At 38.6% G+C, this 22,068-nt stretch overlaps 1 protein-coding gene across 2 annotated transcripts in view; it reads left to right on the top strand.

Annotated features, from left to right (window-relative positions):
- The window catches only part of rims4 (regulating synaptic membrane exocytosis 4), a 51,278-nt gene extending 29,688 nt beyond the window's left edge, over positions 1 to 21,590 (top strand). For both annotated transcript variants that reach the window (XM_018678232.2, XM_018678231.2), the window contains 4 exons: positions 6,560 to 6,672; positions 8,481 to 8,582; positions 11,713 to 11,852; positions 16,655 to 21,590. In XM_018678232.2, the coding sequence (XP_018533748.1) occupies positions 6,560 to 6,672; positions 8,481 to 8,582; positions 11,713 to 11,852; positions 16,655 to 16,873 (574 nt within the window). In that variant the 3' untranslated portion in view covers positions 16,874 to 21,590. The remainder of the gene's footprint in view (positions 1 to 6,559; positions 6,673 to 8,480; positions 8,583 to 11,712; positions 11,853 to 16,654) is intronic.
- The last annotated feature ends 478 nt before the right edge of the window (positions 21,591 to 22,068 follow it).

The following is a 22,068-nucleotide window of genomic DNA, read 5'->3' as shown; positions in this document are numbered from 1 at the left end:
AATACTGCAAGAGCATGCGTTGTATCAGTCATTGTACTATCCCAATTATTCTTAAGCTGTTAAATTAAAAATGTTTGCACAGTGTTACTATAACATTGTGATATTGCACATTTTAGAGCAGTTATACAGTTTTCTCATGAACTTGAATGAAAAAGACTCAAAGAGTCATTTGTATGATGAAGATGTTTCATCTCTCATTGGAAAGACTCTGAGGAAGCCTTTCGGATGAGAGGTGAAACATCTTCAAGAAAACTAAAAGAAGTCCAGTCTACCACTTAAGACATGAAACTGAAATTGGCCTCTGTGGAAGTATCATTATTGCTCTATTGTTGCATTTTTCTTTTCAGCATAACTCAATGATTTAAAATCAGATTCCCATGAAATCTGGGGGAGATCAACCTTTGCAACACATCTAGAGTATTTGACATTTGACTGTCTGTGTTTTCAGCCATAACAATGAAATTACCACAGGTAGTGAGTAATACTCAAGGGCGTGTTTGCAGGGACACAAAATCTGTTTATTGCAGGATTAAGGTGAATTTTCATAGTAGGAGACACAGCTGCCTCCTGCTTGTGTGTTTCTATCGTCCATCTACCAGGAACAGTCAGCAGGAGTTTAGATGATGGTACACAGAGAGAGGGTATACAGTAAAGCCCAGTGGAAAAGCGCCTATGACATCAGCAATTCTAGTGTAGTAGTACTACACACACACACACACACACCACACACACACACACACACACATATACACACACAAACAAACACATACACACACACGGGGCCACATGCAGATCAGTGCCAACCTGGCTACCAGCTTGAATTCCTGCAGTTACATAAGAAGACAAGGCAGACAGACAGACGGACGGACTGATGGGGGCTGGGAGGGTTTAAAGACAAACAGAGAAGGGAGGAAAACAAGAAGAGGTAGAAGCTGAGAGAGGATGATTGCATCATTCAATGTGTTTGCATGAATATTAATATTCCATTTATTTCTGGAATATGCAGATATTCTGTTTATCTGCTGCGTGGAAATATGATTTAGTTTGTATCCCAGAAAAGAAAAACGACGGTGCTAACTGGTGTATTCTGAAGTGGAAACACTGCAGTATATCCTGTATAATGGTGGGTTAGTTAAGCAACACAGGTGTCAGTCCAGCTCTATGAGTAAAGAAGAAAGTTATGGTTGTTTCATGTAAAATGCCAGATCCAAATGGAGGCCTATCATGAGGATAATTTTCAGAATATTATAAACTCAGAGAAATAATGAGGAGGCATCAAAGAGAGCGATACAAAGAGATTGAGAGAGGAAGAGAAGAGCACCAGGACCTGTGTTTTCACACTGAGCCTGTTGGTTCAGCTTATTCAAACGCTGCACTATTTACTCATCTTCTTCTTTATCCAAGTGGGCCAAGATAAAAACACAACACAGACCAATCACATCATACTTTCTTTACTCATAGTCTCAACTGCAACCCTGTCTCCTAAAAAATATGTTTATATATTACTAATTTGCAACTGTAAATATGCCTCGAAAGAAACGTAATGCCATCTGGATTACAGATTAAAGACATGTTGTTAATTACGTTTTTGCCAAGTGCCAAAATGTTGATACTGAATGTGTCAGCAAAATGTTTGCTGAAGATGTATTCACTTGTTTTTCTACAATTTTTAACAGCAACTAAAGCACGAGCTGTAGTTATGTTCAGATAATTACAGATCTTGGTTAAATGGTACCACACACAGGAGTTAGGATGCAAATCCACCCTCACCACCTCCCTTCAACCTGTATGCAGTACATAAATATGCTTCGGACCCCAGACACATGTCAATTATCATCATAATTTGGGAAAACAATGTAGAAGTTTATAAAAGGAATTTCCAGGGAACAGGGTTTCCACACTGATGCAAATATTAATATAATATTTCTTTTCCAAATCTGTGCTGGTCAGACAATAAATTTAACTAAATAGGTCAGTTTTAAGTAACAGAAAAAGAAAGAGTGAGAAGTAGAATTGTAACAACAAAAACAAAACCAAATTGAACACAATTTTCTGTTGTTACTCTGCTCAAATGTTTAAGAAGTACAAAAATTTAATAATTTAATGGAGGAGGCTCAAGGCCAGAAAATAAACTATAATTAAAAAAACATAACCTTCCACATTAACCATATAACAATGGTTGCATTATTTCTCTGCAAGCGTAACTTTTAATTAATTCCCTGTGATCTTCCACCAGATAAGCAGTTCCAGATATTGTTTTTCTGTATTTCTTAAGCTGTTTTATTTATCTGGGGGGCACCCTGACCATAGCTTTAATCAAAGTAGTTTGTCCTACCTTCATTTTAAAGAAGTAAAATATCAAATATTGTCCCATTATTGTTACATAATCTTTCTGAGTAGGATCTATTTTGTAATCTGTTTTTATGACTCTGTCAGAAAGAGGAGCTACATGGTTAAAATGTAAATCTGTGCTCCAAGCTCCAAGCATCACTACATGGAGGGAAACTAGGCTGCTCCACAGCATCATTGGAATCAGCAGCAGCAGACCACCGCTGGTCTTCCTGTCCGTCTGTGTTTCTGTGTTTCCGTCAGCTGTTTGGCTCAGTGTGCCGATTGAAAAGCTCTGTGCCTGCATATACACAGTCATGAATAAGCACTTTGTTAGCTAACACCATCCAATCACACTTATGAGCTTATTGATTTATGGCAGGGGCAATTCAGGACCCAGCCAGTGTGTGTGTGTGTGTGTGCTGATGGTGGTGATGGGGCAAAATGGGGATGGTTTGCTGATGTTGTTTTCCTCTGTGTTTTAAAGGAGGCTTCTTATTTTAGACTAACTCAGTTAAACAGTGAAGACACTCAACATTTTATTGGGTTTGAGTTGTAAAGTTTGAATTCACTCCCTTTTCTCCTGGAAACTAACCCTTTGCTAAGGCCCTGAGGTTACTGCTTCATCAGCAGTTTGAAACTTTTTTAGTGCAGCATGTGTGGAGTTTACAATTATGATGGTGGCAGCCTCCTAAACATTTAAGTGGGACAGACTTTTCACAAAGTGATCATCATGACCTGAACGTTCACTGAGAAGCAATTTTGTTTTGGTTTAAGTATGAATAACTTTTTTTATGAATTTGTATTTGGGCAATTGAAATCACTTTAGGTTAGAAAAACCCCTCACCATCATTCCCTTGAACTCATTAGACAGTTTAACTCATTCATGTGCAAAGCAGCATAAATGACAATGAACAGTTTTACATTTCTGAGCTGCACTGCATCAAGAAATAATCAGAAATAGTGAGTAATATAGGACCTTGAATATTTACAACCTATCCAGTGTGTCATCTGCCTACAGCATGGTTTACATCAAGCATCATATTTCTGTGAAACTGCAGCGTAATCCCCAGATGTGCTTCACACACCAACATTATAATCTAAAGCTCAGGATTTTATCACCCAGTAATACCCACTCGGCTAATGTTGCTTGACTTATTGCATCTCAACACTATTTGCGCACACACACACACACACACACACACACACACAATCATTCACACATAATCATACACAAAAGTTTTTACGTCATTAGAATTTCTCTGAATCTAATATGTTGATGTATTAATTGGATGCATTTTAATTTACTTATCACAGCGCATATTGTATACGCATTAAGTGCACACATGCATAGGAATGCAAATGTACAACACACAGAAATGGAAATATGTAATCTGTCAAAAACACATGAACAGATTCAAATGCAAAACAGCACAAATAAAAACATGTAAAAGAGACATCAGCAGCATATTAAAAATGACCTGTGATAATTTAATGTTTGCCTATGTCTGCATAAATGACTAATCAGTGCTAAGTGATTTTTTGTGTTAATCATAGTGGGAGAAACTGCCTCGTGAATTATTTTGTAATGACTGCTGAGCTGCTCATTCTGAGGTTAATATTAAATGTCATCCTGTGTGCCTTTGTGTGACTTTGCTGGAACAATCCAGTAAATATTTTAATGTTTTTTTTTTCTTCATTTAATATTGAAGACAAAGCTGTTGGGTACTTTAGGTTGTAGTCCTTGTGGAAGAACTGTTTGGTTTAAAAAATAACACACCAGTTTCCTTAAATGTCCTGCTAAAGTACTCTAACGAGAGCAGTGATGAATAAAGATCGAGCAACCGAATGTAATATGAAAGTAGAGACAAGGGAAAGAAAGATGAAGGTTAAAGAGGAAGATATGTAGAGGAAGAAAAGGGAAGAAAGAAGAGAAGAGAACAGAAAAGACAGGGAGAGAATTTTATCACATGGGGACCGAAGCAGCTGCAAACTGCAAAAACACACCAGAGAGAGGAAAATGAGAGATTGATGACAACACTGGAGAGAAGTGGGAGAGAAGAGGAAGTGAGAGGAGGACATGTTTAGCTAATCTGTCCTGTCTTCATCTGCTCACCCTCTGGTTGGGAACACAGCTAATGACTTCAGAACAACAGCCACATGAAGCATCTTTGCTGCTGTAAGAACAAATTCACCAGAATAGAATCTGCATTTCAGTATAGTTCTGGTCCCATGATGCCAGCATGGCCATAAAGGTGCCTGGAAGGACTCATTGGTGAGCTCTTCAGCTGGTAAATTACCTAACTCTAGCCAGATGCGAACATGCTAGTGCTAGCCGGTGCCACCAGCATTCAAAGCTTGATCTCCAACTTTACAACACAGTTTATTCAAGAGCTGTATTTGCTCATTTTAAGAGCTCCTGTCTCACGTCAGATTGTAAACCATACAGCCTTTGTAGAGCAGTTTTTATGAAAGGAGAGCAAGTTTACAACTTCAGGGCATCCCAAGCAATACGCAGTATTTAAGTTGATTAGCTGAGTGGACTCCAGAGCCTGCCAGCCGTTAAGTTTTGGCATTGATTGTTGATTGGTCGTCAGAAACAGCTTACCTCCGGTCCAACTCCACATAAACCCGTCTCTCTGTTTCCTCCCTCCTGTGGCAGTTACCCAGCCCAGTTTCACATATCAGACACATTTTTTTAGAAGAAGAAGACAAAAGAAAATTTTGTATTGATAGGGAAGGTTGGCAGCTTCAGTAGCACCCATTCCACAGCTTTTATACACCCGAGGCAGCACAAACCAAGTCCAAGAGGCAGTAGCTTCAGTCGTAAACTAATAGGGCATTGAGACACTGGATCATATAAAATAGTGCAGGATAGCTAATTTGATAGCTTATTCAATTTTTGATTGTCTTGCTGGTTTACGATACACATCTTTCATGGAAGACATTTAAATCACAACCATAACTAATAGCGTTAATGATGCCTCCAATCCATACAAGCTGCATAAGAAAGCATTAATCACTGCAGGAAACACCTGAATATAATGAAGTCATCATTAATTACACCTGTGTTTTCCCTCCATGATAAATCAAACTGACTCCTGTGCAAAAGCTCTATTAATCAATGGTACAAATTGATGTTGCAAAGTTCAGCAAAGTTGATCTCTACTTGAAAATACCATGTTCACTAGCGAACCTATGGATTGTGGAAATCCCATTGCAATAAATAGATTTAAATCTGAAATAAAGCTCTGTCCAATAGGACACAGAATGTGTAGACCACACTTAAAGTTTTGCATCTTGCAGTTGCCAGCAGCTCTAGTTCTCAGTACATGCTGTGTGCAAAGCTTTTTTCCTCCATTATTACCAATAAAAATACTTTTATACTTTTACATAATTAAAAGTTCCCGTGCAGGACTTAACATTGAGATATTTTAAATTGCAGTATTGCTATTTTTACTTAGAGGCCCTGCATACCTACACAGGTGCTTCAGTCATTCTGGCTGAATAGACCTCTGCTCATTTTAAAGATGGGTAGAGTTATGAGGGGACTGTACACGTCCTGAGAAGAGGTTTAATTAGCCAAAGTACATAGAGACACCTGTGTGGGCGGACCATGGCTGCAGGAGATTAAAGCAGGAAACTGGTCACACATGATGACATATGCTATAGTTGGTTAACACTGAAGCTGGCCTTAGTGCTTAAACAGCAATCTACCAATAGTGGGGTTCGAACCCACAGGTGCATGGACTGCATCACAGATTGAAGCTAGGGTGGATTTGTCCTTTAACTGCTGTCCATGGGACACACACACACACACAATAGTAGTAGTATACCTGGCAATCTGCCACCAAAGCACTCTGAGCTGATTCCTTTGCATACACACACAAACACACACATAATAAGGACACAGGGGGTCAAACTCTAAAGCCAACAGTCTGAGTTTAGTTTCAGGGAGCCACTTTGAATTGTGGGAGCTCAGCTAAGTTGAAACAGGAGTGATAAATGGCTTCCAGTTATCAGTTCTTTACCTTATTCTAATACTGTGTCTCTTCCTATCTCCTTTTTCCTCCAGACTGTTTTTGTCTTGACTCTTTCTCTCCTCCCCTGCATCCTGTCATCATCTCCCAGTCTCTGACTCACTTTCTCTGTCTAATTGAAGTACAATGAGATCTGCCTGGTCATGTTTAACCACCCGTCTCTTTGTCTGTCTCTTTCACTCTCTCTGCAGTTTGAACTATAGTGGCATGTGTCTGGCATCTGATGCCCAGTTCAGCGACTTCCTGGATGGGATGGGACCGGCCCAGTTTGTCGGGCGACAGACTTTGGCAACGACGTCCATGGGTGAGGGAGGACATACATTTCTCTTTTTATCTTAAACTATTTCAACTACAGTCAGTCACTAAAGAAGATGTGTAGAAGTTCCTCTACAGTCACTCCCTCGTCCAATTCTTTATATCTATATCTGTAAAATTTTAAATTATTTCATCCTTTCTTACTTATCTCTAAGTTGGGATGGAAATTATTAAGATCTGAGGGTCAAAACTAGCAGCTATACTCTGTAAAATGTCCCTGAAACAGGCAACAAGGTAATTTCCCCCATGAAAAATGGGTCTGAAAATTGAAGCGAAAAAACAGCTCATTTCCTCATAAAACTGAACCAAATGACTGCTGAAATCATTTCAGACTGGCAAAAAAAGTGCCTCATAAATCAGAGCAGTGTCCTACTGCAGAGTTTTCCTCATCGTCTCCTGCATTTATTCATTCCCAGGCTATATATATTGGATATATTGTATGCAGCCTGTCCTCCTCGGCAGTGATCTACTGTAAGTGGGTCAGTTTTCTCGCTGGCAGCCAGACGGTGTCCTTGGCCCGACAACAGTGACACTGACTGGACCAACTCCACTCCAAACCTGCTGTCCAGTCCAACATTATATAATGTCAGAGAACCCAGAATAACTTGGCTGTCATCTGCGCTCTGTCACTTTCAAAGGAATGCATTTGTCATTTTGGGGACATTTAGTTGAAACTGTTACCCAGAAGTGACTTTCAGGGAGTGGAATGAGAAGAAGTTTCATTTCTCAGATCACAAAAGGTTAAGTGTTAAACCAATAAGATACAGATTTTTTCTGAAAATGCAGAATTACAGGAGAGATACAGAGTTTATCAGAAAATGGCTGCCTGCTGCTGCAAACAGGGATGATGTGAGTTCTGAGACTGAATCATACAGTGATGGGGCAGTCACACGAAGTCACATGAGAACAATGAGCTAAAAAAGGCAAAAAAGTTAAGTATTATGTATTGCTCAATGTAGCTCAGGGAGGTTTAAGTCCAGAAATTCACCTGTGTTTAATGCACTGATGAGCCAAAGCAGTAGTACACATTCAAAGGAATGGCCAACTGATTGAAGTCACTCATCCATCCGCATCCGTCCATTAGCTATAACACTTATCCTTTGAGGCTTGCAAAGGGTTTGAGACAATCTGACACTGAGCGACAGTTGGGATACATCCTAGACAAGTCTAGACAGACCAGTCTAACATAAGGCTGACACAGAGAGAAAAACAACCATTCACGCTCACATTCACACCTACGGGCAGTTTAGAGTCACAAATTCACTTGCCTGTCTTCGGACTGTGGAAGGAAGCTTGAGTACCACAAAAGGCCCTGGCTTCCTAAAAATGTAATAACATATCTGTTGCTCCCTACAAACTGACATCTAGCCCTTGTTCCTAAGGACTTTGGATGCACTTATTGTAAACTTCTTCGGTCAAAAGCCTCTTCCAGATGAACATAATGCAATGTTTTGGTATTGAATTGACCTCATTTGGCCTTGGCCCTGTGTAGGAATTGACTTGGAGTTAAATGGGCTGATCTTAAACTACATCAAATCCATGTGTTCACATTTAATCAATTACAATATAATATAATATAAAATGTGCTTTTGCTTTGTGTGTTTATATTGACACCTAATGTGATATCCAGGTAGAGGGAAATATATCTTGTCTCATATTTTTCATCACCATCACGCAAAGCACATAGTAATAAATAGTCATTTAAAAGCTAGAAATCTGGGGAAACTTGGTAATGGTACACACATTTACCTCCTCCATCCTCTTTGTTTAAGTGCCCCTGTGTTCTCACCTGTCCAGGTGATGTAGAGATCGGTCTGATGGAGAGGAACGGAGGTCTGGAGGTGGAGGTCGTCCAGGCCAGAGGACTCACCATGAAACCAGGCTCCAAGGGACCTCCAGGTCAGTCTGTACCCCTCTACAGGGTGTCACTTTACCTCACAAACATCAGATACTCCTGCCATGTCTTAGGACAGCACACGAATGCATCGCAAGACATCAAATAACACCAGCTACAAATACACGACAGCCTACTGCAGACATTTTAAACCTGGGATATATTTTCCAAAAAACACATATACGGTACTTGAAGATATGAAAGATGCATAAGTAAAGAATGGGAAGTGGTGTTTTTACTGTTCAGGGAGTTAACATGCAGAGCAGAAGGAGGTAATCTGCTAAATAAGTAAGAGCTACACTTGCTGCTGCTAATGCTGTAGTGAAATGCGCTGCATGTTGCTCTGACTTCAAATGTTGCTCCTTAGTATCTGCATACTAAACCTAAAGTATTTGGTCTGAATGGTCAGATTTTCTGACTGCTGACTTTTCTAAAAGTAGAAAAAACTTCTGATTATTTATTTCTCCATCAGCCAAACTGTCATCTGGTAGAGAAATAAATGGTCAAAATTATATTTGGAGGCAAACAAAGGGAGGAAGGAGCAGGAGAGATGCTTTGTTACAGGTGCGATAGTAGGTCGACCGAGTGTCACGGCAGTTTGAGAAATAGTCACAAAATTTAAAGCACTGATTCATGTACATGGTCACGAATTTTCCATTTCTTCAGTGATGGTAAAATATCAATATGGTGACTGAAGCTTTATTGCACTTATGGCTATGTTTAGACTCTCACAGCACTTGGTTAAGATTAGTGAAAGACTGTGGTCTGGTTTAATACCAGAAAAGGTTCTTCAGACACAACATGCTGATCTAAATTTAACCAAAATCACAATCTTTCACTGACCTTAACCAACATGTTTTGTTGCTTAAACCACAGGTGGGACTCTGGATGTGAGCTTCCGTTCCAACACATTAGTTTGAAAGTTTGAAACTATATAGCAAGGATCTAAAGCCATCTTTGTGACCAGTTATTCTGTTGCAAGGAATCAAAGACACAGAGACACAAATATTTTACAAAACGAAAACAAAAAGCCAAAATAAGCTGTCATATTTACATACTTCAATACTTATACAATTCCTTCATAACCAATAACAATGAATAATGGAAAGAGAGAAATAAAAAAGAAGACACAAAGAAGAAGAAAGCAGTAGCTGATATTCAATGATAAAATATGGAAAAAATGATCAATAGATTAGACAACAACAGCAACAATGTGCTTGCCGAGATGTGTTTAGACCACTAAACTGGTGTTATGTGTATATCAAACACAGCAAAGTAATCAACCAGAACTGTACAAACACAATGCAATATAAGTAAAGCCATCAAGCAAACAATCAGCAAGTGAATTAATAAGATGAGTCAATGTGTGTTAATCTTACTAGTGATAACCACGAGCCATAGGAAATAGAAACAGGACTGACATGATGTCAACATGACTGTGCTGCTTTCTTCTATTTTACAGCAGGTTGGATTGTGTAACAACAAACTATTAACTCTGATTGTAGTTCCCCTCTGCGGTTGCATAATATTAAACCAGCCATTGATCCTAATTGCATAAAAACAACACAGCGTCAGCACAAAAAGGAAAAACAAAAAGCTATATCAGGGGATAAAAAACTATGAGGGAGAGATGAAAGAGGAGAAGATAATAAAGAGGGCAAAGCACAAACAAGAGACAAAGAGGAGAGAAATGAGTGGAGAGCAATTTAATGTGAATAAAAGAAAGAACATGATAGAGAGAAGAGAGAGAGAGAGTGTGAAGACAAAGGAGAACCTTGCTCCAGATTTTAGTGTGCCAAGGTCTAATCTTTAATCTTCTCATCAACATACAGGACAAAAAGCTTCAGTGTGTGTGTGTGCGTGTCAGTCAGTCGAAGTCAGAAGCTCTAGTCTGTAATATTGTTTTGGTTTTGGTCTAAGTTGATTCAGATGAAATCAAACTAGAATTTCAGTATATTATAATTACTAAGCTGTGTTTTGTCTTTACAGCTGTGTAATGGGAGTGTGGTGCAGAGCTGCACTGTAAAAAATAAAATTAAACAAAAACAAAACAAAACAAAAATACTTTGTAGAGATAGCTGCAACCTCTGTCAAGGTGCTGAATCTGCTGCCAACAACAATTGTTTGCATGTCAGTGTCTGTCAGTGAAGATCAGCTGGAACCATCATTTTCTCTGGATTTCAGAGAAAATGATGGTTCCAGCTGATCTTTGTCCGCCACCACAGATTCCCTCTATTTTGTTTTTGTCTACTTTAATTCTGGGGTACCATCACAACTTGCAAGACAAGAGTCACTTGTGACCATAAGGCGCTACTGTTAGCAACTAATCTGCCAACATACTAGTAAAATGCTGACTGACTATTTTGGGTCTATTTTGGGCTGTTGGCCATGTGAGCTGTTAGCACAGTGTAAAACTTAAAAACTGCACTGCAAGGTTTTAGGAAACCAAGGTTTCAGCAGAAACTGAGTATTGAGAATGAAAATGAATGGAAATATAATGTCTTTCTGGAGGGAGTCCGGTTTGCTAAAAGTCCTCATTTGGTTTGTTTGTCATATAATAATACACGTAGCTTTTATCTTTTCATTTTTGCATTGTTTAACTAACTATTAAAGGTAAGTGTAAGTCTGTACTTCACTTATTTCTGCATTAGCTTCCACAAACTGGTCATTAGTTTCCCTTGTTTCCACACACAAACAAACAGCAACAAATGAAACAAACAATAATTCAGATCACACTGTACCAATAAAACAGAAAAGACAAAGTGAACCAAACTTTGAGTCAATGACTAAAATTAACTTTACATATGACAGAATAAACAATATTAATCTTCAATAAAAGCCAAAATGAAATAAATAGCAAGAAGAAAATAAAAACAATCAAAAGTTCAGAAACAGCAACAGCCACAGAAACATCTATATGGGATCATCAAATTTTGTTTTAGTGTGTTGCAATTGCTTTTTCTACAAAAAATATGTGCTGTTACACTTAAGTTGTATATAAACAGAATTTCTAGGAAACAGGCTTGATCCTTTAAAACTCCAGTGTACAGCCAGTTTGAAAGCAAGAGCTACAGAGTACTTTGAAGGAGTCAGCACTGAGTTCAGGTTTAACTTTTCTGTATGCTGTCGTTCCAGCGGCCTACATCAAAGTTTACCTCCTGGAGAACGGTATCTGTGTGGCCAAGAAGAAGACCAAGTCAGTGAGGAAGAGTCTGGATCCTCTCTACAACCAGGTCCTGGTCTTCTCTGAAAGTCCACAGGGGAAAGTGGTGCAGGTGAGATATATCACAATAGCCCACTGATTCACAACCCAGAAAATGGACTGTTATAAAATATAACAGACATTAAACTTGTTTTCAGCTTTCAATCGTAAATACTGTGGGGAGAAAAAAAACAGTTTCACAGTCAGGGGATCACTAAAGTCATTGCTTCAGTGTTCTGGGAACAATGAATGCACTCTCACGGCAGTTCGTGTCCATATACACGAAATGTAATCTATTGATTTTGTATACATGGCCAGGCGTACAAAGCCACAGCCGTCATATGAGAGACTGGACAGAGGTTCACATCCACAGTCCTGCCTTTGGCTGGGTTTAGGCAATGGAGGCACTCTGGTTAAAGTATGTAAAAGCTAGCGGTTTTTGTTGAATTCAAATCACCATGTTGTGGTTGGTTTGGTTAGGTTGTTGAGATATTCCAGTCTGGACCAACTGACAAATCGTGGAGCTATGATGCTAGCATGAATAAAAGTAAAGTTAATAACTCCAATCACATAGCAGCGCTGCTAAATAATCACCGTAAAAAAAAAAACGAAACAGCTCCACCATGGATCCTGTGGATTAATGAATGTCATTCACTCAGAGATTTCTCTGGCTCTGGCTGTGTTTTCCTGACTTTGTGGGAAAAGTTCAGGTGGTGCAGAGGAAGCTGGAAAGCAGAGCTTGACATTTACAGTGAGAGTCTGACCTGAGGGACCAGCAGAACGTTTGAGGTGATTTTGTACTTTCATTTGTTTGAGCTTCAGCTGCTTTCAGGATCAAAAATGTCACAAAAGACAAACTAAGAGAGACTTATTATTACAGCAGATTCTCTCACCTCTTTCCTTCCTTCCTTTGTCTGTTTTCTTCACCTGTCATACTTACTTTCATTCTTCATCCATTCTCCTCTCTGTTCATTCAGCTATATTTTTCTAGTATTTCATTCTTTCTTTATCTCTTATTTCCCCTAGTATTTGAAGATTTCATTAATTTAATCATATGTTCTTATGTGTTGTTCTTCCTTTATTTCTTTCTTTCTATTTGTATTTTATATGTCACAATTCACTTCATCTGTGGTTGTATTTTTCCAGTAATTCTGTTAAAAAAGGGGAAAAACACCACTCACTCAGTATCAGACCTAGCTGAATTACTGATTGACACAACTGTTCTGCATTAAGGCTAATCAAGTGATGTTCTCTCACTCTCTCAGACTGCTGCTTCACTTGTTACCTGTTCATGCTTTGAGAAGTCTCTGACTAAAAGCTTTCACATTAAAGCATTTTTTTGTCAGTTTCGAGTGTGCAGACACTCCTTTCATTGCCTTCTGTAATTCTGTTACAGCAATGCTTGATTTTGCCTCTGTAATGTGTAAAATAAGGAATCCCATTAACATGCACACATGCGTTTTAACCTGATATGTGCCAGGTTTCCTCAGTAATCAGCAGGTGGAGACTGGTGTGTGTTCGGTGGAGAGGCCTGTAGCTCTGCCTCAGGCTGCTCTGCTGATCCTGTCGCTGTGTAATTAGCCACTAAACGCCTCCCTCTTAATTATCCGCTGTCTGTGTCGCTGTCCTCTGAGTTTCATCAAACTCATTCACACTGGATAATGAAAATCGCTGAAATCAGCAGCACTTTTCAATTTGTCACTTCCTGATTTAGCAAGGCAGAGAACTGCTAAAGTCTATACTGAAAATTCATTCAAAATCCCTCCTTAACTACTGACTCAGGGGCTGTCTCTGTTTTTTCAACTTTTCCAAAACACGTTTCGTGAGGAAATTCACTCAAAGCACATGATTTTAGGCACATATTAATTTAAATGTTGACCATGTATTCTGAGTATTTACTTTAAATGTGAAATGTGAACAGCTCTCCAAGCATTAAATGCAGTAAATGGTAGAAAATATCAGTTAATTCAGATGCAGTTTTTACGTGACTTCAGTGTTTTGTGTGTCACTAACAACCTCAGAAACTACACAGAAGTGACCTGCACTTTGATCTGCATAAACATGTCAGTCGGTGAAATTATATTCACATAGCTATGGTTGTTAGTTTTGCTATTTACTCAGCATCTCTGTATAATCTCAATTAATAGTCATCCCAAGTAAAACTTTATATAGTCCAAAATAATGAAAACACTTAATCACACTTACTCGTGCTCTGGAAGATCAGATATTATGCCAGTTACACTAGTAAGTTATTTAATATGTGAAGTTGTGAAGTCACAAACTGAAGAACAAATTCATTTTGATACTTTGATCATTTGCATTTAAGTCAGTGTAACTTTTGTATCAGTGTTTGAAATTTGAATTTACATATGTTGAAGTTTTAGTCCTGTCTCCTGTTATTTTGTCCGTAATGAGCATCTCACACATGCTGTTGAGACGGCTACATATGTGGTTAAACAGAGGTCAGGTCAGTTTGAAGGTTTACAGGTCTGAGCTGCTGTGTGTTCAGTGAAAAGGCCTGAAGAACGGCCTGTCAATGCTCTGCTGCTGCTGTCACTGCGTAATTAGGCGCTAAACGCCTCCTTTCTAATTATCGGCCGTCCATCTTTCTCCTCTCCTCTGCTCTGCACTCTCTGCTCCTGTCTTCTGATCATCTAATTTCCTCTGTTAATCTCCAGCTCTCTGACTCCATGTAATCTTTTATATTGTTTGTTTAGCTATTATGTGTTTTCTGGAGTACTTATGCTGACTTTGTGCTGGTCTCTGAGTGTATATAGATGCTAAAGATCTCTATCAGGTTGTTTTTCTATTCAAAAATTAACTGTTATCTTTCTGTAAAACTTTACAGACATTATCCCTGAAGACTTTTTAATACTTTTAAACAATAAATATCAACCAACAGTAGAAAAAATAAAAATGACATTGACATGACATTTTTCTTTTTTCCATTTCCCTTAATGTGTGATAACAGTTGATACATTTTTCAGCTGATGCTGCATTTTTATCTCTGTCCACATAGATATTTTTTTCAGCACTTTTCCATCATTTTTTATTATTCGGTCTCTTCTAACCCGTGACATGTTGGAAGGCCAATATTATCTAATATGTCACTGTATACTGTGGCATTAAGATTTCCCTTCATTAGAACTAAGTGACCTTGAAAACCTTGAAAAACAGCCCCAGATCAAATGTGCACTAAAATACTGTTGACCATATTGTTTATTTTGTAAGAATGTCCAAATGAATTCACTGTCCCACTTTCTGGCATCTCTGTGCTATAACTCTTTCCTTGAATTCAAAATCATCCATCCGTTGTCTGTTCCCACTTAGCCTCACTTCAGTCCAACATGCTGTGTCTTTTTAAATTAAATCCCCTTTTGTCTTTCCATCAGCATCTGCAGTGAGTGTTTTTGTTTGTTCCTCTTCCCAGAGAGTGGAACAGTGGAGGATCTGGGGCACTGTATTTTTCATCTTCCATACTAAACACTCCACCAGTTTCTTGTTCTGTCATCCATCTCTGCTTCTCCACATGTCTCTCTCACTCCTAAGTTGTAGTGGTTGAGGTCAGGACCTTGTTTGGAGAAGTAATCGCAGGCAGACAGAAAGAGAGATAGATTCTCCTTTAAACATGGAGGGAATAGATTGAAGCAGATTTGGTCTCTGAGTCTCTGTGGAAATCACTTGCAGACACACAGACGCAGACACACTCACACATACCATACAAATTGGCATGCTGGCATGCACGGACACACAAGACCACCACGCGAGAGGACACACACGCAGACGGATATTGATTATTTTGTCCGGCGCTTGACAAGATGTGGGGCCGTCTGAGATGAGCCCCGATGTTATCAGGATGTCAGGAGACAGAGGACACCTAACGTACAAACACACACAGGTTTCTAAGCACATACCACCAACATCTCTCTCACCCCATCTCCCTTCTCCTCACACACAATCCCTCTTCATTGACTCTAATTGACATCTCAGCCTGGCCTGTGCTGCTGTGACACAGAGAAACTATCAGGATCAGTATTGCCTCAGAACAGATTTCTAAACCATCTGGATTAATGCTAATTAACCCCACCCTCTTAACCTTATCACTTTGTCAGTTAATCTGTTTTGCCCTCCTTTACCCCCAGAATGTTTTATGTGCAGGATTCATGGGCCTTTGAAGTCATGTTTAGGAATTAAATATTGCATGATCTGGAAACAGTGAATATTAAGTACACCTACCTGCAGATGGAACTTTGCTAATTGGAACAGATATTTATTAAAATATAATATAAATATTAGCATAGATTGAGAATGCACTGTAAAGTACAACTGTGCTTAAAGTTCACATCTTTCCCCTCTAAGTTAACCCTATTGGTTTCCTAGAAGATACCAGTGTGTTTCTAATGTTTGGCAAATAAATTGAGTTAAAAAGAGAAATTACAGTCACTGATATAGTTATTGCAGTCTCATCAGGCAGCTCATTATGGGAGTTTTTAATTAATAGTGGTGGCAATAAAGTACAGAGGAAAAACAAGTTTAAGACAGAGTGAAATATAAATGCAAAGTTTTTGTTTTTGTTTGTTCATCTCTATTCAGTTTATGGGCAGCACTCTCAAACTGCTATCATGGCTTTAGGGAAGGCAGCGTTGGTCGGTCAGTCTTTTGTTTGGTCGGTCCACCTTTTTGTTCTAGACTGAAATATCTCAATGAAGGTTGGATGAACTTTTGTACAAACAGTCATGGTCCCCAGAGGATGAATCCTACAGACTTAAGTTTATGAACAAATACCTGCAAAACAAATGACTTTCTGATCAGCCTCAGTTATACTTCATGTCTACATGAATAAATAATTATCTGTCTTGCTTCTCTGGTCCATAGGTGATTGTTTGGGGCAACTATGGACGGATGGACCGCAAATGCTTCATGGGTGTAGCACGAATCCTGTTGGAGGAGCTGGACCTCAGCACGATGGTGATTGGCTGGTACAAGCTCTTCCCTACCTCCTCCATGGTGGATCCAACAATGGCACCACTCATCCGCCACTCCTCCCAGATGTCCCTGGAGAGCACCATTGGGCCCTGTTGTGAGCGATCCTAAGACTCACGCAAAATACAGATTTTTGTTGTCGCGACTAAGATTCCATTTACTGTCTCAACTATGTCCTAAGACATGTTTTTATACACCCTGTAGCCCTGTGCCCGGGTCAGCCAGGTGGCGCTGCCCCTGGAGCAGGTAATTCAACAGGTCCAACCACATTGGGGAATGAATCACTCCCCTGATTGGGAAATTATTTTACAAATCAGTAAATAATTCTGGCACTCATTGGAAATGTACTGTAATTCTTTTGATATTCTATCAGACTGTTTCCCGAGACTCATGGGAAGCACATTTCTTTTGTTGTTGCAACCGACTGCCCCTCAGACTCGCAAGAAAATTTTGCTCTCTTCAGATCTCTTTGATGAAAAAACAAAAACCTACTTAATGAGGATACTTCAAAGGAGGGCTCGGTTGCTGACATTGATCACATCCTATTGGGACCACAATGCACTGCGGGCTCAGCTTTGCTTCAGCTACGCGCCTTCTTCACAGCCTACATTCGATTCTCATTCCCAGGACTGCTTGTTGTCTTTCTGTGTACTCATTAAGGGGCTGGACAGCTCTGAGTGTTATCTGTCTATCCACAAGTCCGGAGAGAGTGTGAGACTGCCCTCAGATTGTTTGAGACACCAGCCTCCCAGTTTTGCAGGAGCATGGGGACAGCAGGTTGTAGGTGAATGGATCTGTGCGCAGCAGGACTGAAGAGGACTTTCAGAGAAAGAATTAAACTTATTTGTTGTAACCAACCAAGATATCTTGGTTTCGAACACTCTGACTTAAGCTGTTTTTGTTTTTGTTGTCACACATTTGGCCCTTTAGTGTTCAGTGTCCCCTTTCGTCTTCTGGAAGGATCTAGATTGTTACCTGATCTTGGGGATCCAGAGTACTGCTGGTTTCTGTCCTCTTAGTTTGTTATCTCTGTAGTTAATTGTATTCACCTGCAGTGTCAGGTGTAAGTTGGTTCCTGGGTGAGTGTATGTGGCATAAAAGCAGGTTCTGAGTTCCCAAAGACCACGTGCCATTATGCTCGAAGGGTCTGAACATTTTCATTGCACTCAATCAAGACATGAGCTGATTTTACAGATTGTTCTGTCATCTGTTGTGGACGGTGTTTATTAGTAAAATCAGCTAGTGTCATGTTTGGTGGGAATGAAAACACGTAGACCCCATTTTACCTGGTTGTTTCTTGATTCTGTAACAGATTGAGATTTCCAGCTTATGTGGGTATAACACATCAAGAACATTTTTGAAATCTGATCACCTGAACCACATCAGGAGGTGATTCTGTTCAAGCCAGAGCATTTGTCTTTACAAATTGTATGTGTCACCCAGAACTCTTCTTGAAATTGTGCTATCAGTGTATCCACTGAAGCCCAACATGGAAACATGGTAAATTCAGATATCTGGTGTTGCAGTCAAACTAAATTGGATTTTATGCATATAGAATTCAAAAGTGTTAACCACAGATGCATATGACTAGCACGTCCAAATGCGGTTAGTTAAACCATATCAGGCTATGATGAACCTGCTACAACTAGGTCTAAATGGGGTCTGAATTTTTGAGGATGTTGTTTTCATTTGGTCTAGTTCTGTTCTGTGTTCTAAATTTTCATAATCCACCTGGTTGTGCAGGTTACAACACGTGAAGGGGGCTGATATTTTACCTGTGCTGTAGCACGGACACATGACATTAATTCAGATGTTTCCAAAAGCATTGAGGACAGTAGCCTGGCTGACAGAGTAGGGCTGAGAACTTGCTGTATATCCTCCAGTTGAATTGTAGTTCAGAATACTCTTTAGCTAATACTCTAGAAGTAGATTTTTAAGATTTCTTCTTCTCTCTCTTTTTTTTTAAAGCTTTGGCTAACAGTTATCTAATAACAGTTTCTACTGTGCCAATTTCTACCAGCAAGTGTCTTCTCCTTCCTCTTCTTCAATTACCTTATGGCATGTGCCATCGTGAGGGAGGAACAGAAACAACCACTCGCAACATCTGACAGCAGTATTCAGGCTGTGCAGAGAAGCGTCCCTTTTATTCTAAATTACAGCCCTAATCCACCGACCGCGAAGGCACCTGGTGATTAGCCATGCTACAACTCAGTGTTGGAGGGAGAAGGGAAGAGAGGGAGGAAAAGGAAAGAGAGAGAAAGGAAGCATGAAATGTACTTTGCATCATCCAAACAAAGGATCTGTCTGGACTGACGTCAGGTTTCAGAGATTTCAAAAAAAAAGGACACAAAATAGGATGAATCTAAAGGGAACACAATGTGCACACTGTAGAGAAATTTATAGTTTATTAAAGAAAAGACGTATATGTATTTCATTTGGGCACTTTATGATTCTTAATGTCTTTTTTATGTGTAAATATTATGGTTGTTAGTGTCTTTTGGAGTGAGCCAAAGTTAATCTATAATGACTTAGTTGATTTATGTTAAAACTCTGAGGGAGGGAAGGGATATCCTTGCTAGTTACCGTAAGATTGTAGCTTTAGCTGGTAGCATCTGCATGACTGATTAAAACGTCTAATTAATTAGCAGACAACTTGATAAGATTAAGCATGAGCTATATGCTACACAGAAGGAAAAGAAATACTGAATGTTGGGTTGAGACCCAACATCAATGAAGGAAAAAAAAACAACAACATATGTAGCAGTTTAATTCAGATTTTTACAAGAATGACTTAATTTCATTTTTGGGCTTTTTGTCTTTCACAGACAATAACTGAAATCTGCAACAAGACATTAAGAAAAACAAGAAAAAAATTAAAATACCACATTGTTTTGCAATGAAGTTTTGTTTTTAACTTCAAGGCAAGATTTCAGAACAAAATTGAATTTCTCATACACAAATCAACTAATATTTTAATTAAACCATACAATTTGGAGTAATTTTACTCTAAAAACAACTTTGCAAAAGTGGCCTCTGTTTTGCCAGTAGCAGTGTTGCAGGGATATTAATACTATAACTATTTCCAAACAAATTAGCTACATTCTGTAAAGCAATAATCAAAAAAACATCCAGTCATTGCAGGTTTTTTTTTAGTTGCTCATTTCAAACTGTGGAAAATGATGAACTTAGCCAGTGATTTTCACTACAGTCACATTCAACAAGAAACAATAAGAATGAAAAAATAATGATTATCTTGTGGAATATATTTCATATATGTGTCAGGACTCACATAATGTGCTGTTGTCCATAGAAAAATGTAAGGAATGACATGAACTGAAAATCACTTGTTAAGTTCTGTCATTTTAATACAGTGCATTCATGTGTTTTTCCATAACTTATTCCAGGGAGAGTGTCATTTAGTCTCTGAGGATCTCTGTAAAATTCAGAGGCAGCTGAAATGTAATACCCCGTTTTAACACAAGAAATTCTGATTTGAAAAATGCAGGATCATTTTTCACAAACTAAATCTTTGAGTTGCATGGATTTTGATCTAATGACTGCCTGGTAGTTAGAACAAAAGGGTTTTTTAAATAAATGGAATGGATAAAAGAGGTGATATTAGATCAGTTGTATAAATCAAATATATACATATATAAATATATATATAAAATCAATTAACTCCTTTTACTGTGACCCAAGGAATGTGTTTTTGTCCGTGTTCTTTTGTGCCAAAATTTGAACATATTTTGAGGGCTGATTTCCCAATTGTGGACCAATGAAAGAGAAACGTTTACACACTTAAGACACACAGCATTTAAATTTTCTTTCAGTAACCCATACAGCAGAGTTCATTCTGGTTAAAAGAAATGGCTTTACGTCCAATAACATGGACTGTGTGGCTAAAACAAAAGTAATAGTGCATGATAATGACAGATTTAATGCAGAAAGATTAGAATGAGAGTTATAAACATAAAGTTGCAGTGGTAACCATCATAGAAGTTTCCCATCTATGTACATCCAACCTGCAGCAGCTGCCTGTACAACACAAATAAACAGACATTTTAAAAAAGCATTAATCAGTGTTAACAAAGAGCTGATTGTTCACTGCACCATTTAACCCAACAGTTCCTCTCGGGGGTGGAGCAGCATGGCAGCAGTAGTATGGCATGCATGCAGTGAATGATGGGTTGTCTATGATGGCTACAAGTGCAGTTTCTGGCATTAGTGTGAATTTGGTGTAAACATGTATACTGCTGACCCATGCAGCAACATTTTCTTCTCTACTTGTTTGAGAGACAGACAAAATATATGCCAACATTGCTAGCAGGAATAAGAGTAATTAATGTTTGTTTATTAAAATTGTGTATTTTTGTTCATCTGAAGCTTCTTGTTCACCAGTCTGAGTTTGTTTGTGACATTTTATAACTTTGAAGGGAAACGGATGAATTATGTACGTAGACGTTATAGATCAGCACCAAACTGTACGTTTTTGCATTCCCCCATATTTTGATTGTGTCTGCCACATGGATGTTAATTATGTATCCACTACTATCAATTGTAATGTAAGTAGAGGCCTTAAACACACCGATATACATTTTGTCAGGGCTAAGGACTAAGAATTGTCACATAAAGTAGTCAAAATAACGCAAAAAAAGTTTTACAGTGTCACCATTTCAACCCATTACTTAAAGTAATTTAAGTGTCATCTATGGAAATGATTCTTTGCGTATGTTCTTAATGAATTTCTGATATACTGATATTTCAACTGACTATTTGTGTATTCTCCCCACTCCTTGGTGTGGGCTTAATTGAACAAACTGAGCAAAAAGAAAAAAAAAAAGAACAAAAAAAAACATTTTTGCAGCGTAGATATTCAAAGATTCTGACCTGTTTCTTAACAAGACTTATTTTCTAAAGTTAGAAATATAACGCTATTGTTTCTTTATCAATGTTTAAATGCACATAATGGTACTTTGTGGTTTCAATCAAGTAGAGTAAAATGGGAAAAAAAAGGACATTCACAATCTAACCATCTCTAAGAATTGTAATGAAGATCTGTTGGGATCTGTAGGTTGTCATTCTGCAAAACCAGACATTTCCCCTTAACTGTTTAATGGCACCATAAGCGGCAAATGCCCAAGATACAGAGAGAAAACTTGAAGGACAGTTGTGTCACCTATATTAAGCAGCTTACTGTATGTGTTTAGCTCATAACATTTAGCTGTGAAACAAAGGTAACATGACTGTCCCTAAGATTTTCCCATGACAATCCTCTCAGTGGACATTGACTATATTTACATACACAC

This window comes from Lates calcarifer, linkage group LG12, assembly GCF_001640805.2.
Source record: "Lates calcarifer isolate ASB-BC8 linkage group LG12, TLL_Latcal_v3, whole genome shotgun sequence".
NCBI lineage: Eukaryota > Metazoa > Chordata > Actinopteri > Centropomidae > Lates > Lates calcarifer.
This window is presented reverse-complemented; position numbering and strand designations above follow the sequence as displayed.